Source organism: Lissotriton vulgaris, chromosome 2_1, assembly GCF_964263255.1.
Source record: "Lissotriton vulgaris chromosome 2_1, aLisVul1.2, whole genome shotgun sequence".
In the NCBI taxonomy this organism is placed as follows: domain Eukaryota; kingdom Metazoa; phylum Chordata; class Amphibia; order Caudata; family Salamandridae; genus Lissotriton; species Lissotriton vulgaris.
The window spans coordinates 831,652,908-831,669,093 of NC_141687.1; the positions used below are offsets into that span (position 1 = coordinate 831,652,908).

Here is a 16,186-nt window from a genome sequence, read left to right on the forward strand (position 1 = left end):
TGCCCCCAGTCCAATGCAAGGTCAGCAATTGGACCCTATGCTGAACTTGAAACCGATCTAGCCAGAGTTGCCCAGTCTATGGTAGACTCCAAGGAAAGTTGGGACCTTTGGGAGGGCCATGCTACACATTTGTACTTTCATTCTGGTCCCCTGTGGGGCACCTTTCTGCCGCAATGACCAGTCAGCCCTCCATGAAAACTTAACCGAGTGGGTTATTCCACTGCCCCAACTTGCACCAGATAAAGTCAGCCTGTTCTACCTACAGCACAGGACTGTACATCCACCCATATGCTTCAGCTTCCGCTTCTTGGTCCCTGGTCAACACCAACTCCAACAGTGCCGGCTCCAGATCCAATACCGGCCACAGATCAGGACCTGTCTTGAGCTAGAGCCCACACATTGTTGATTTACACGTTTGCCAAAGTAAATAGTGATGATGACGAGGGCTACCCTCCAGTTCATCAGTCTCATTAAAGGTTTCCTTAGAATGCAGGACATGTTTAGGTCAGATTTGGATGTCATTCAGGATCTCCAACATATCTCCAATGAGGAACATGTCGATGACGAGGCAGTTAATGTTGTTCCAACCATATTATATATATGCTGACCTTTATCTTCGTTTGCAAAATGCCAGGGATGCGCATACCTTGGAGGTGTCCACTCAGGATTCACCTTTAGGGCCTCTTACAGAGAAAAGGGCCTCCCTTGTTGCAGTGATTTGCAGGGTGGCCGATATCCTGGAATTTCTGGTCCCCTCGAAGAGAAAAAGATTAACCTAATCACAGAACTGTTGCAACATTTTGATCTCTGAACCGTTACTGACTCTCAAGTATGCCTTGTTTGACTTTGTGATGGCTGCTTAGCTGTAATCCTCCCCCTCCATCCCCACACCTTGTGAGGTGCTGCAGGCCAGCACCAAAATCCTTTTCTTTTATTAAATTGGCATTACACTCCCTGAATGCAGTTTGTCTCTTGTGGGTGCCCAGGCTGAACCAGAAAATATAGCATAAAGTGCAAGTCTTTCCGCCTTGTACACAGTATGTACATCTATAGTAGAAGTAAGATGTAAAACTACTATAAAAGCTACGTATTTGTTTGCAGCATATGCTGCTGTAGAGCGCATGCTTAACACTCATTCTATCTAGTAATGGGGTTGACACCACAAATAGTTTAGTTAGAAGTAGCGATTTCTGTTTAGCGGTCACTTGTGACCCATCTCCTTAAGCCCATAACTCACCAGGATTTAGACCCTATTGTGGATTGTGTTTTTCTGCCTTTGGGTTCACACTTAAGTTTTGGAGCTCTGGGACCGCCACAGTGCATAAGCAAAAATGTCAGTACTTGAAGACATCTTGTAACCATTGGCTGCTTCGGAACTGATTTGGATCAAACAATAGAGGCCAGGTCCTATGAGAATTACTTATTGGGGGATGGTTTATGGAGAATACTCCATTCCATTCCAGTTCTATCCTAAGTGTAACAGCATGTTCCCGTGGTCACATCATCATAAGATCTGTAACCTCTGACTTTTGATTCACCACAAGGAATCGAGCTAGTTGGCCTGCCGAGCCTTCAAAAACAAAACCATCCATTAGTGAAAGGAACGGCAGGGGGCATGTTGCAGAACGCACTGCCAATGTTCTCCAGAGCCAACCACCCTGGTATGCCAGGGTTCAAGTGCATTGGAGATCAGGGTATGTTTCTTTTGTTGACTACTTCAAAGAGTCCTTCTTCAGGGCCTACAGATGAACCCACACCCAGGACAAAAATTATGCCTTGGGTTTTGTGGCCATCATCTGCTAATAATCTTCTCTTTCGTAGGTTGCCATTGAGCAGAGCCTCCACTTCATGCCGAGACGCCACCTTGAAAGGGCCATGCCTTTAGTGTCAAACCACCACCGAAATGCCTCAACAGCAATCACTAGTCCAGAGCCAGCTCAGCACCTAAAGCCAGTTCCAACTCTAACAAGCATTTGTAATGCAATAGGTGTGAGGCGTGCAGCTGTGTGAGGCGTGCAGCTGTGTGAGGCGTGCAGCTGTGTGAGGCGTGCAGCTGTGTGAGGCGTGCAGCAGTGAGGCGCGTGCAGCAGTGTGAGGCGTGCAGCATTGTAAGGCGTGCAGCAGTGTGAGGCGTGAGGAAAAAATGCACTGAGAAAGAGTGGGGGTGCACAAGCCGACGAAAGAACGGGGGAGGGGATACTTGAACCGACGAAAGAGTGGGGGGAAAAAAGCTCGAGCCGACGAGTGGGGAAAAAAAGCACTAGCAGACGAAAGAGTGGGGAATGAAATAGACGATCCGACGAAAAAAGCATTAGTCAGAGAAGAAAGTAAAATTTGAGCCAGAGAAAGACAGGAAATAAGTAACAAGCCATGTAGAAAACAGAAAAAGCTCTCGGCATTGCTGTGTTAGGGGCGTGGGAGTGCATTCCTTTCAAGCCTGATGTGGGGGGCGGGGGAGCGGCAGCCTTTGAAGTCCGATGCCGAGGCATAGACAAATGGTGGTGTGTTATGTGGCTGGCGATGATGTGCACGCGCATAGCTCACATGAACTGTACGCGATCCGCAGCTAGGTAGACTTTTCTTTTCCGCTAACTATAATCCGGCCTCTTTATCCCTGCGGGATAGAATAGGCGCGACCTAAAAGGCCTGTAAAACATGGCATTGAGCTTTGCCATTGAGAGACTTAATCTCAGCAATAAGAGCATGGCCAACTCACTTCTGAGCTGAGTTCGACCTCCTAACCTGCACCGGGTATGGCTCTGAGCTATCCACAACTGCCAGAAGATCAGCGCAAACAGCCTGATAGGCTAAAGAGAATCTGTATAAATCCAGTCACCAGGCATATCATAACTCAAACACAACAAGCTACACCATTGGGACAACCCCAGAATAATAAAATATGCTTCATATTTGAGGAGGTGATTTTAGAGAAGCTTAGAACTTTCCCAATTCCCTAATAGATTAGGCATATGGAGCACAGGCAACCAACAGCACAGTCCTCTCCACATTCTATATCCACGTCACACTCTGTCCACACAGATATAACCCATAATCCTGCTGCAGATCTTCCGGATTCCTATGAAGAGCCCATCCTTATAGAACCACCTCATATCACATAGTAATCCAGCATGTAGTGAACTATCAGAATTACAAATCTTATGAAGGAAGGGGAGGACTTTGTCATCGAAACAATTCACCAAGACTCAAGAAAATGTACCAGGTGGTGGTGGCACAGGACGCAATAAACATCAGGGGATGTGTTTCACCTAATACATTCTATTGCATATGGCTCGAAAAAGGCCTTTCGTACAGGGGCCATACACCACCTCCGACTGACAAAGCACATAAATAGTGATGGCAAATGAGTAGCTGTGGGTGCTTCTACTCCTTGGTGAGTTGCAAGCTAAGTAGAGCTCTTGTCATGATGCAAGAGGTTTCACTGGGAGGAAATAGAGAAGCTGGTTAAAAAAACACCTTTGGTAGGCTTACAGAAAGTACAATACAGAGCTTGTCGTGGATGGGAAAATCTTGCAAATACTACCATTAGGTGTGCCCTGAATGCAGCTGATACTGCCTCCTGTCAAATGAACACTACTGCTTTTCTTTGTCAGTTTGCCTAAATAAGAGCTTCCAAATTCCGATCAGAAGTCCAACAATGCCTCCTACACATACCTTTTGATGGAGAGCTCCATGTCTGCTGTCAGGTGAACACAATGCTGGGAATTTTTAAAAAAAAGATATGAACACAGCTAAAGCTTTGTCACACTACAAATGTAGCCTACTTTAAGGAGTTAACAAACACGAGTTGAGGTCAAGTTAGCCATCTGAACGCCTGAGGCACCTACCACAGCAGTATTGTTAGGAGATTAAGGAAAACAAATGTTACTCCAAGGGAGGCTTCTGGAGGTTGAAGCCCCAAAGGAACAGCACTCTGACCTGCGTAGCAGTGACCTTCCGCACATTCCCTCCGATCACACAACACTTGTGGGTAGATAAATAAGGTTATATTTTCCGTACAAATAGATACTTTCCATCATCACCTACAGTTACTGCCTGGAGTTTCTTATCAGTCACCCTTTTTAACCACAACGCCACAGTATCAGTCTAGACTAAGTAAGCCTGCTACAATAGGAAGTGTAGACACTGATTCAGAAAGGAGAGATAAAAACAGCATGGACAAGGCATTTACTCCCTAGATCTTTGAATGCTCAATTGCTGCATCATATAAGAGCACTTCAGAATAACCACAACTCAAGATGTCATTCTGCTGTTCTGCATCAGGGACTACCTGCAGCCCTCGATTTCAAGGACTCCTACTTCTGTATCCCCACCCACTCAGCATCCCACTGGTACCTCTGGTTTGTTGTAAATGGAAATCCTTATCAATCCAGAATACTACAGTCTGCAGTGATAACAGCCCCAAAGGTATTCCCACCATGTCTGTCATTGGAAGAAGCACATCTTGGCCAGAGCAACATTTATGGATTTCTTTACCTGGGTAGCTCACTGCTAAGGAGCAGCACCTGAAAGTAATGCCTCTCTCCCGCTCAACGAGCAGTGTCTCGCATCCACGTATCAGGGTTCACAGTCTGTGGCAAAATATGTCAACCCTCTAGTCAATAAATGTAACCCTTCTTAGTAGGCATAGTGTTTTTAGCACTAGGCAAAGCCTACCCCCAATCTCGACAGAACATTTCAGAGGAGTCATAACCTTTTCGTAATGTGTCCATTTAAAATTATAATAAATATGCCTCGATGGTGATGTCTTGTATTACAATAGTACCTCATGCTTCTGGCATATGCACCTTCTGCTCGAGTGCCTTGCCAAAAATTGGTCACAAGTGACTAGTATGTGGAAGGATCTAGTGCTGGTAGAGGCCAAAGTTCAGCACAAACTGTTATGGTGGAAAAAGTAGAATTTGTTACTGGGTAGTTTGTTTCCTGCTCCCTAGCTGCTGGTGACCTCAAATCAGGCGCCTCCCTCACAGGGTGGGGAGCTCATCTTGGCCAACTAACAATCCAGGCCCAATGGTCTCCTCAGCACAAAGTCTATACATCACTGTGCTGGAGTTAATAACAGTTCTCTTAGCACTTAAGGCACCATTCGAGCAAACAGGACCACAATGTACTGATTTGAGAACTGGGGCGTTTACTAGTTGTCCAGGATAGTGAAGTCAATCTGGCAAATGGCCATTCATTCAGCATCATGTGCTTCTTCTGGTGGAACAATTCCCACTAGTAGTCAATGACTTTGTGGACCTGCTCAGCAGGATACATCAGTAAACACACAATTGAGAGATAAACAGCCAGGTACAGCAGCTGTACTTCCACTACTGAGGAACACATGTCATGGACCTCTTTGTCACCCCCACAAAAGCAAAGTGTCAAATCCTATCCTACAGTTACCCACAGTCCATGGACAATGCGTTATGGATGAACTGTTCAGGAATATTTGCGCACTCTTTTCCACCAGTACCACTCAGACCATTCGTAGTAAGAAACATGAGGCAGGCTCCCATGCTACTTATCCTCTTAGCACTCACCTGGGCGAGACAGCTGTCGTACTTGATACTTCTAGAAATAATTCTATTTCCACACAAGAAACTGCATCTACGAGTAGGCCTCCTCAAAATTATAGTCCACTGCAAAACCCCAACCTCAGGGTTCTGAATCTTGCAGTTTGTCACCTAAAGTCTTAGAGTTTGGGTATCTTCAGCTCCAAAATTATAGCATGTCCATTCTTATGGAAGCACCTAACCCTGCAACAAAAGCTTGTTCTGTAGCCACATAGAAAACTTTTGTTCACTTCTGTGTACTCTAAATAAGCAGCCCCTACATGCCTTGTTACAAAATATCTGCTATTTGTTGTGCCTACAGGAGGCAGAGCTAGTGTATACTCTGTCAAGGTTCGGTTAGCTACCCTGGCAGCTTACTTAAAAAAACACCACCACCAGTCACTAATCAAGCTACTGGTTGGCAAAACCTTTGTGGAAGGCCTTAAAAAAGGATGACCCCTCACCCCCAGAGTTCCACTGTTGCCTGGTTGAGACCTCAAAGCTGGTTTTATTCTGCACATTGGGCTGCCATTTTTAGCTTTTACACTGTTGCACACTTGTCATGGATGGTAGCCATCCTCATTACAATCTCTTCCCTTTGTAGGATTAACAAACTAGTTCTAACTGTGGACAAGGCCTTTATTGAAGACCACAAAGATGGGGTGGCCCGTAGAATTTATTGTTTTATGCCAAACTTTATTTCCCTTTTCAGTGTCCATCATACCATTGATATGCCTAATTTTCTGTTTTAGGCCTCTTCTAGGCAGGATGTGCAACATTCCATGAGTGACTCAGGATAAAGGGAGTCAGAGTGAGCCTCTTAGCTGTTTGGGAAGGTCACCTTTCTGATTCTTGTTCCACACAGCCACTTAGGCAGACTGCAGTCAACTGGGTACCAAACAGCACTCCTTCTTGCATGGTATTCCAAGCACCACAGTCAACTTGATTTTCCCGCCCAGACATTGACCACTGCTCCAGGTTTCCCACGTCAATGCAGGGACCCCCAGGTGCCTCAAAAAGCTCGGTAGGCCAGTTTCAAGGGGTGCCCATACCACACAGGGCATGCCTGACCCTCTGTATGCTTAGGGTGATCTGAGAAGGGTAGGACCCATCAAAGCACTAGCAAAGCAAGGCCTTATTGGTCCGTGTTCAACCCACACTTATTATTTCTTTCTTACACCTCTTTCTTTGCAGTCTGATGTCACCTCTTTTTTCACAGTCTGATTGTGTCCTGGATGCAGGATTGCAGACAACCACCAGACATGGTGAGCTTGTCTGCAAGATATGCAGGTGTGTTGGTTGTGATGGTTTCATAAAAGATGGGGCTTGTTTTTAAGGTGCTGAAGCCTGACAAAGGAAGCCAATGTAGTTCCATCAGAATGTGGGTGATGTGATCATATTTTTTAAGCCTCTGATTGAGACATTCTGAGGTGTGTAGTATGCCCCTACGTGGTGCCAGTGTGAAGTCTGCTAGTCCACTGAGCAGGTTGTTGCCACAATCCAGGTGGAAAATTACAGGGGCTTCGAGAGTGGTCCTGAAGTTGCTTTCTCGAAGGGACTGTTTCTCTTTCTTTAGAAGAGAGACCTGGTACCAGGCTGTCTTTTCTTTCTGTGGCAGTGAATGACAATGAGGTTGGTGTCTAGGGTGAATCCAAGTGACTTGGCAGTTGGGGTTCAAAGCTTTCAAGGTTAATGTAATTGAATCTGGATTGTACTTTTTCTTGGTTGTTGTAGTTGGCAGATAACAGGAATCCTGTTGTGATAGTTAAGCTTCAGGTCAGCAGTGGACATCCAGGTCTGGATGTTTTGCAGGCAGTGTTTGAGTCATTTGGATGTCTGAAGCTGAGGAGATTTTTAAATATATTTTTTTTATCCTCTACATTTTGGTGAATCTTATTGCTGTTATCTAGGAGTAAAGCACCAAGCGGCTCCATGTATATGTTGAACATGACAATAGACAGGATGGAATCTAGGCATCTTTTGGGACTACAGATGCCCTCTCTTGGCTAGCATTCGTTGACAGATTATTCTGTGGTATGCCTATTTTTGTAATCTGCCTGTCCAGTAGGTATAGGGTGGTTGATACTAATCCGGGTCTGGTGGCTCAGTGGACTAATGCGTCCATTTCAGGGGCTTGTGTTCGACCTCATGGTCACAAGTTCAAATCCCGGCGGGTCCACTCAGCCTTTCATCCATCGGAGGTCGATAAAATGAGTACCATTGAGTTGGGCAACAATAAACATCTGTTATTCAGCGCCAAGACACCTACGGGTAATCGTGCACTTTACAAATACACCTGTTATGTTATGATTGCAGAGAGCCGTTCTGACCCTGAAGGTGTTTGTCTCATGCTAATTTATCAGTGCTGGGATTTGTTTCATGCTAATTTATCAGTGCTGGGATTGGGATCCGTGGGATCCTATTGGGAAATGGGATTGGTTTTGGGCAAGTTGTGGGTGAAATTGGCTATGAGATCCCTTGGTGTTTAATAAAGCAGCATGCCAGAAATAAAATTAGGCGTGCTGGGGTGACCAGTACATTTTTAGAAAAGATTGGCTGAAGGCTGTAGCCAGTAGCAGCTGTTATCTACTGGACTGTGATGTTCCAGGGTGTTTGGTTTTGTGATTGGGAGTGGCTATCCCAAGAATAACCAGGTTTTCACCTCTCTCCTGAAATTGTATTCCTGGATGCCGTTAGTTTTGGCCGATAGAGAGTTCACAATTTTGGCTGCTTGGACTGAAAGAAAATCCTCCTATGGATTTTTTTGATTAAGCTTTCTTTTTAATACTATTGATTCTTTATTGTTACGTGGAATGATGATCTGTGGGCTGATCTGAAGCCGAGTCATCGGTTTTGTTTGTACAGTTTACCTTTTATTTGATGGTATAGTGGTCATTATCCTTGGGTGGCTATTAGTACTATGCTTTAAACATTGATGTTTTCACCACCTGTAGCTAGTGGAGTCCTTGTTTGATTGGTATAATGTATTTCTGGAGTGTAAGTAGAGGAGTAGTTTTGCTGTAGCATTCTGAATTCATGAATTCTTGATAGTTTATATATAATTAATCTGTTGGCTCCAAGGTAGATGCCATTTGCATTGTCAAATATGCATATCTCCAGTTTGAGATTGACCTGCAGCTTTTGTTGGTATGGAAAGTATGGGAAGATCCTGCATAAGGTTTTCATGGAATGAATGGTGTTTCTCGCAATCGTAATAATATTGAGGATAGGTTCGAGTCCATGATCACTCCTAAGTTCCTCACCTCTCTTGATGTGGTTGGAGGTGCGTCAGGTTTCACAGGCCATATGGCAATAGGTTGATGTTTATCCCATTGTTTGCAGGTTTTGAGGCTTTAAGCTCCATTGATTTTTCATCATTCCTGTATCTATAGCACCTAGGACTAATCCAGTCCTCATTCTTGTATGTCATCTAGGATGTCTGCGATGATTTGAGTATCATCTGTATAGTTATAGCAAGAGAAACCTTCGGATCTGGTTAGGAAGTGAGATGTGTGTTTAATGAGAGAGGGGAAGGGATTGATCCTTGGGTAACTCCACATTGTTTTTTGTGAAGAGCTGATGTAGATGGTGGTATAAAAACAAGGCTATTCATGTCCTTGAGGTATGATGTAATCTATTTTACTTTATTTTCACGATTTGAAATATCTTTGGAGACTCCCTGCACAAGTTGTTTGAAAGATATCTTTAAGGATCTCTTTCTAGACTGAAAGTAATAGCTGTGGTTGATGCTACATCATTGTCAAACCAGATATTGAGGTATCCCAGGATGTAGAGGTTGGAGTAATTTAGTTGTGACTTGCTCATTGTGTCCAGTTTAGCGACCTTACATTTCCCACAGAGGGATTTTCTCTGTGTATATCAAGAGGGAAGGAGCAGGTGAAATTTGGAATGGGATAACCTCTCTCTGAGGTATTCACGGTCTGTAATGTTGAGCTCGTTGATGCAGAATATTTTTATTTATTTTTTGTGATTGCTTGCCAAGTCTGCTTCAGTGTTGCTAGTGCAAATCTTGATGAAAACGCTGTATCCATGTGAGGCGGCATTGTGTCATGTGGATGGTGAGTCGTATGTGTCAGGTGAATGTGATGATTGAGAGAAAATCAAATAGTGCTTAGATTCATACTGCACAGTTACCTCTGTGCTTTGGCTGAAAAGCAGTTGCGATACAGAGGGCTTGCACATTTAGCAATGTTGCCTTTTTAGGATACAAGAGGATGGATGGTCCATTCAATCTTTTTTCCTTTTTTTTCTTTAGATGTTCACTCCGCACCCCCTGATGTGACCACAGGCCTTATACAACACTCCTACCATGAGCGTCCACAAGTTGCATCAGTACGGGGAATCCCCAAGGGGTTCAACAGCAGCGTTCTGGAAACTGCAGATGGTGAGAACCAGTGTGCCATTAAGTGAAACAATCCTAATATCTCAATAAATTGCACTCCATCAATAGGGAGATGGCCATGTTTTCTCATCACTGAGAATTTTGTGTTGCTTCTGTAATCCAAGTTCCCCAATCCTTACTCAGTGGTTTAATTTTTGCTTCCTAATTTTGATTTATAAGCCAGTAGCTGTTTCACATGCCATTCTTTGCTTGGCATCATGAGTTCTCAGCTCTGACAATAGTCTTTTAGTGGTGTTTTGGCAAACTAAAGTTCAGCTATAGATTCCTCAGCGGTTGTTGACTAGAATATAGCCTGAGCACCTGTTCGGCTACATCTTGCAAATAAAAAGCAAAGGCAACCTTTCTTCTACATCTCCCTGTTGATCAGGAAGGCAGAAGGAGATTAGTTGACTTTAACAGTCTTAGAATCATTATTGTAGACCAAAAACAAGGCTACTATTGTTCAGTGCTAAAGGCTAGAAAGGGAGAATGTTTCCGAACTCTTGTGGTCCAATTGACAATGCTATTTGCACAGCAAAGTAGCATTTAAGTGCACATTAGCTCAATTTTTGAGTGCAGAATACGTTTGTGACCCACAGAACATACATTTACATTCATACATGCATGTTTGCACCAACTGTGTTGTATATGCATGTTGTGCTCTCTTCTACAAACTAAATACCATTGGAATATTGCCATTGCAACTAACTTTTCTTTGAAGACTAGGTTTCATTTTTAGGTTTGCATCACCCGCCTCATGGTCATTATCCATAAAACCCGCAATGCAGAGGGACACAGCCTCCGCTTAACATTTAATATTCCTCCATCAGCTTATGAGTTGGTTAATTGCTTCGTTGAAAAACTCAGAGCAGTTGTGGAACAGTGGCAATTCTCTGTGCAAATATATTTGACACAAACAGATTTAAAGCCTGAGCCTCCATGTTATAAAAGAATGACTCTGGTGTGGGGTTGGGAGAATGGAAAGTGCAGGCATACCTGCTATCCTTAGAAAAAAGACCATTATGAGGTCTGTGTTTACTACAGAATTATGCTGAAAATATTTCAGAAATGTTTTGGTGCACAAATACTTTGACTTCGGAAAGAAAGGCTCTTCGCATAATACACCATGAAGGCCCTGATGGTCTGGACTGTTTTGCCTTGTGGGATTCTGAGCGTCTGAAAGACAAGTTTGATGAAGGCACCAAAACAGATGGGGATGAGTTCTATTGAAAGCTGTCCATGCAAATTGATCTGGATGTAGATAATGTGGAAACTGTCCTCCTTCACAGTTGAAGGCTCTGGTTTAACGATGAATTGATTTGGCAAAACCAACAGAAATATAAATTGCCTAGGACAGAAAGAGCACCTAAGACTTATACAAAATAGATAATTCCCACGTCGTCATCTTCGAAGTTCTCAGCACACAGGTTCATTGGGTTACAATGATATGTCAGTAAATGAGTAAATTGGACCAAATTGTGCTTTAGATAAAAAAAACCTTATTCCAAGAGTTTGACTTCAGAGCACAGATTGTCCACAAAAAGAGAATTGATTTTGTGTCCAAGATGCACCTCAAAAAAGCATTCACTTTGAAACACCTTATACAAGCATTGGCAGAGCCTATAGGTGTCACCTATGTGAAATATATTGGCTTTATCCATTTTTGTTTTACATGTTGCACATCAGTTGGGCTGTTGTGCGACATATCTTAAAGAAAAAAATACAAAAAAAAAGCTATAATGCGGTCAGCATTGACCGCGCCATAGTGCTATTTTTTGGTTTAAGCCATACTGCACAGCAGTTCAACTGCTGTGCAACATGTCGAAAACATCGACCAAGCCAATAGGTATTGCACTTGTGTAACCTATTGGTTTTGCCAACACTTGTTATATAAATTGTTTTCGGATTTCTTGAGCGCCGGGTCGTTCTTTCCTATTTGCTTTGGTACTGTTTAAATGCTTATCACTTGTTACTAATCTACGGGTCCTAGAGGGGTTGGTAAGTGTATTATGCAATGAGATTGCACAAACACACCATATAATAAACCCCATTTCCTCACACACTCCCGTATGTGCATACATGTAATATCTACATAGCCAGACGACTAATTAAAAAAAATATATTTATACTTAAAAAATTTTAAACCATTTTCTTACATACATGTAAATAGACCCCTCCCCCCACATACACATACATACATATACTGATCATGTTTTGAGATGTGTACGTGTGTGTGGGTGTGTGTGTATATAATACATATATATATATATCATAAAATGTAAGGTTTAATAGTCTATAAAATGACTTGCCATACAACAATATATGATAACAATACAGTGCACTTTGACATCTTATGTTCACTCAAGACGGTGCACTGGAGGGGGAGGAAATACATGTTTGTATGTCGCATATAACTGTCAATTACTGCGTATAATTTAATGTACTAAAGTTAAACATGTGAAACAATTATCTTTGTCTCTCTCGTACTTTAACTGCATCATTTACTTTGAGTATTCTGATGCCTTGGCGTGTGCTTTGCCTCTTAGAGGGAATCAATATGTGCCTAGCATAGTAATGATAAGTTTCAATTCTATTAAGGACATGGAGGCGAGGATTATGCTTTTATTTCTCAGCTTTAATTAATACACAAATTTCACAGCAGCCAGAAAAGCAATATAAATGACTAACCCAATAACATAGGAAAAAAAGTTCATTTAGGTCCAAGAAAACAAACAAAAGTCTGACCCCAGACTGCAAAACCCATAAGTCCATCGGCTATGCTACATTTATTTATTTATTTAATTTATTTTTTATTTTAGAGGTTTTCTATAGCGCTGGCCAGACCCGAGGGTATCGGAGCGCTTTACAACATGATGTAGAGATGACAAATTCAGGATAGTGGCAAGGTAGACAGAGACAAGTGTTAAAAAATTACAGTTCTGCTGAACATCAGAGGTGCGTCGTTGAGGTAGAGAGGTTGAGGGATCCGAGGTGTAACATAGAGGTAGAGGGGTCAAGAGGTAGCCTCAAAGCCTATGGAAAGCAAGTCTTATGCTGGAGTTTTCTCTTAGCGGTGCCAACCCAAGGACTGCGTGATCGGGGAGAGGGCATGAGGTAGGTAGTGGGTGTGTGATGTCTGATGGCTGCCCGGTGGGAGCGCGTTGTCAGGTGGCTGCCTGGTGTCCATGCTGGATAGATAGGTCCTCCATTTTGAGTGTCCCTCCTCTTTATTTGCGCGAGTCACGGCACATTGCTATTGTTCCTGTTTTGAACCGTCAATCCCTAAAACACATAGACAACGTAAGATTTCCCGAGATCCAATCATCTTAGTCAAAGCTCAAGCATATCATTGCTAATGAGAAAACGTAAACACCGCATTTGACCAATTTTAGTATCCATCAAGAAATTGAAAAAACTTGTTACTAACAAATGGGTGGATTCGCACGAGAGCATCCCCTGGGAGGGACAATCCTCGCCTCTGTGTCCTTTATAGAATTGAAACTTACCGTTACTATGCTAGGCAAATTTCGATTCTGTGTCCGGACCGGATGCTTGGAATATGCTAGTTTAAAGCTTTCTTACCACCAAATGTACGTCATTCACAACCGCTTTGAAATAAAACCACTTGAAGGTGGAATCCGAGGACCAATCCGCTGCGCGCATTAAGTCCTCCAAACGGGCTCCCGGGAAAAAGCCTTTGAAGCCATTTCACCCCTTTCTATATGAGCTCCGAACTGTTTTGTGGCAATGCCCGCCTCTTGCATGACCCACCACACCCACCTGGCCATAGTAGGTGAGGAGACTGCTTTGTGCGGTTTTCTAGAGTCATATCCTCGTCTGCCTTGAGACAATTCACAACACATAGCTTGGGGACGTCAGAAAAAGCTGGGTACGAAATCGTTCTAGACGAAGACTTAGTACGGCGACCCACTATGAATGTAACACCCTCTGGAGAAAAAACTCTCGCCGAGATGTCCAGTGCGCGAACATCTGAAACTCTGAGGCACGAGACCATGCACAATAGCATGGCCAATTTGGCTGAGATTTCCTTCAAAGAAAGGTACGTACTGTTCTGCCAAGAGAGAAAGAGATTCAAGACTAGATTGATTTCCCACAGGACAGAACAGCCTGGTTTCGAGGATAAAGAAAGGCGAATACCTCTTGGGAGTCTACAGACGGAGGGTTGTTCCCCAACCGGAGCTCCCTCCACTAGGCAATGAGCTGCCGAAATCGCAGAACGCACCGCGTTAATAGAACGGTACGCTAGGCCGCCTGTTGCCAACTCTGCTAGAAAATTCAAAATGGGAATGATGCCTGCGACCATGGGATCCAAACCCTGTCGAAGACACAAACGCATCCACTTCGTCCAGGCGGAACGGTAACGCTTTGAGGTACTGTCTGCCCAGGCTTTGGATAAGAGGACTTCAGCCGATCTAGAAAGCCCTGGGAGCGATCAACATCGCCTGAAAGCCGCCATGCCATGAGGCTGAGAGAACCCTGGATGATCCCTCAGATGCCTGGAGTGCCAATCTGCCACTTGGTTGGCTTGGCATAGCAGATACTCTGCTGTCACAGATATGTGATGGGCTAGGCAATAGTCCCAAGATTCCTTTGCCAGATTCACCAGGGCTCGTGAAGAAGGACCTCCCAAGTGGTTGACATACCGGACCGCGAAGACGTTGTCCATCTTTAACAGGACACATGAACTCACTCTGTCCCTGGTCCGGCATCGAACGGTGAAAGACCCCGCTAGGAGCTCCAAACGCCTGTTCGTCTGACAGCCAGGCGCCACCGGTGGAGAACTCCCCGCAGCGGGGGCCCCACCTCGACCTGGTCGGATTCTATGACTAGGTCTGGGACCGACCCAAAGATCTCCTGGCTGTTCCATCCCTCCATGTGGGTGAGCCACCATGACATTTCCTCCATTACCTCCTTCGAGAGGGGAACCGTCTGATCGTATGACAGGCCTCTCCTCAGATGGTGTGGCGTTGTAGGCCTCGATAGTGGAGGGGCCCCGGAAAGATCGCCTGGATGGACGAGGAGAGAAGGCCCACCTCCCTGGCAATCTGACGGAGAGAGGTAGTCTGCCTCAACTTGTGCCGGGTATTTGCCATTTTCCGAGACGGCAGGCTTAAGGAAGAACAAAGTGAATCTACAACAAATACCAGAAACACTACACTTTGAGCAGGGTTGAGGACTGACTTGTCTCAAAGCCCAAACCCAACCCCTTCAAGAGATTCACACCGTCTACTGTAACTACACAGCTAACTTCCTGGGACATTGTGCCATAAGTAGGATGTCGTCCAGGTAAACAATCATACGTATGCCCTGGCTCCGAAGGAACTCCTCCGCTGGGTATCTTTGAGGTCCAGACGGACCATCCAATCGCCTGGGAGAAGGACGCCCCAGAGGAGATGAACCTCTTCCATTTTGAAATGTTGCTAAATCAACCACCCATTGAATTCCTTGAGGTTGATTACCTCACGCCACCCCCCCATCGGTTTTGTCTACCAAAAAGATGTTGCTGAGAAACCCATGGGGATGCAGAGCTGAGCTAAAAATTGCCCCTTTGGTGAGCAGCTCGGATACCTCCTCGTCAACCAGCTGTGCAATGGAGTAGGTGATGGGACGCGCTTGAATGCATCTTTATCCACCTCCTGCACCTCTTCAGGATCACCCCATGCAACACTTCTTAGGTGGCGGGGGACCCTCCCCAGGGGTCATGTTACTAGTAGGGACTGGGAGCCCTAAGTGGGCTTGCACCAGTTTGCGCACACCCATACAATGCTTTCCGAAAGGCTATGCTACATGGGACCCACAACTTCATTTACACACCTGTAAATGGAGCTGTCCACAGTTTCAAAAAATCGTCATCATAAGGGCGGTGTTTCTGGACCTCCTCCTCCTCATAAACATCCTTTTGTTCCATGGTGGTAGAAACCAATGAATCCAACAACTGAATACTAGTCATGTCTAGAGGTAACAGTAGGGGAAATCACAGTACATCTAAAGGTGGCAGCCTCAGGTGTTTGAAAAGTCTGGTAAAACCAGAAGCCAATGTGGGCAGACCAAAAGGCTGTAAGAATTTAACGTGCAGAGTAAAATCGCAATCGAGGCTGCACTTGCCTCAGGAGCACGCAGGCCCTCAGCAGGCTGACTGGGCCCAAACCGCCACCTAGCGCACTCAACGAAGTAAACGTGCAAAATTCGCCTGAAGGTGATAAATGCG

General features: G+C 44.5%; 1 protein-coding gene across 4 annotated transcripts in view; it reads left to right on the plus strand.

Annotated features, from left to right (window-relative positions):
* The window catches only part of DIP2A (DIP2 acetate--CoA ligase A), a 964,533-nt gene that overhangs the window by 305,355 nt on the left and 642,992 nt on the right, over nucleotides 1–16,186 (plus strand). For all 4 annotated transcript variants that reach the window (XM_086956246.1, XM_086956248.1, XM_086956245.1 and 1 more), the window contains one exon: nucleotides 9,832–9,960. In XM_086956246.1, the coding sequence (XP_086812372.1) occupies nucleotides 9,832–9,960 (129 nt within the window). The remainder of the gene's footprint in view (nucleotides 1–9,831; nucleotides 9,961–16,186) is intronic.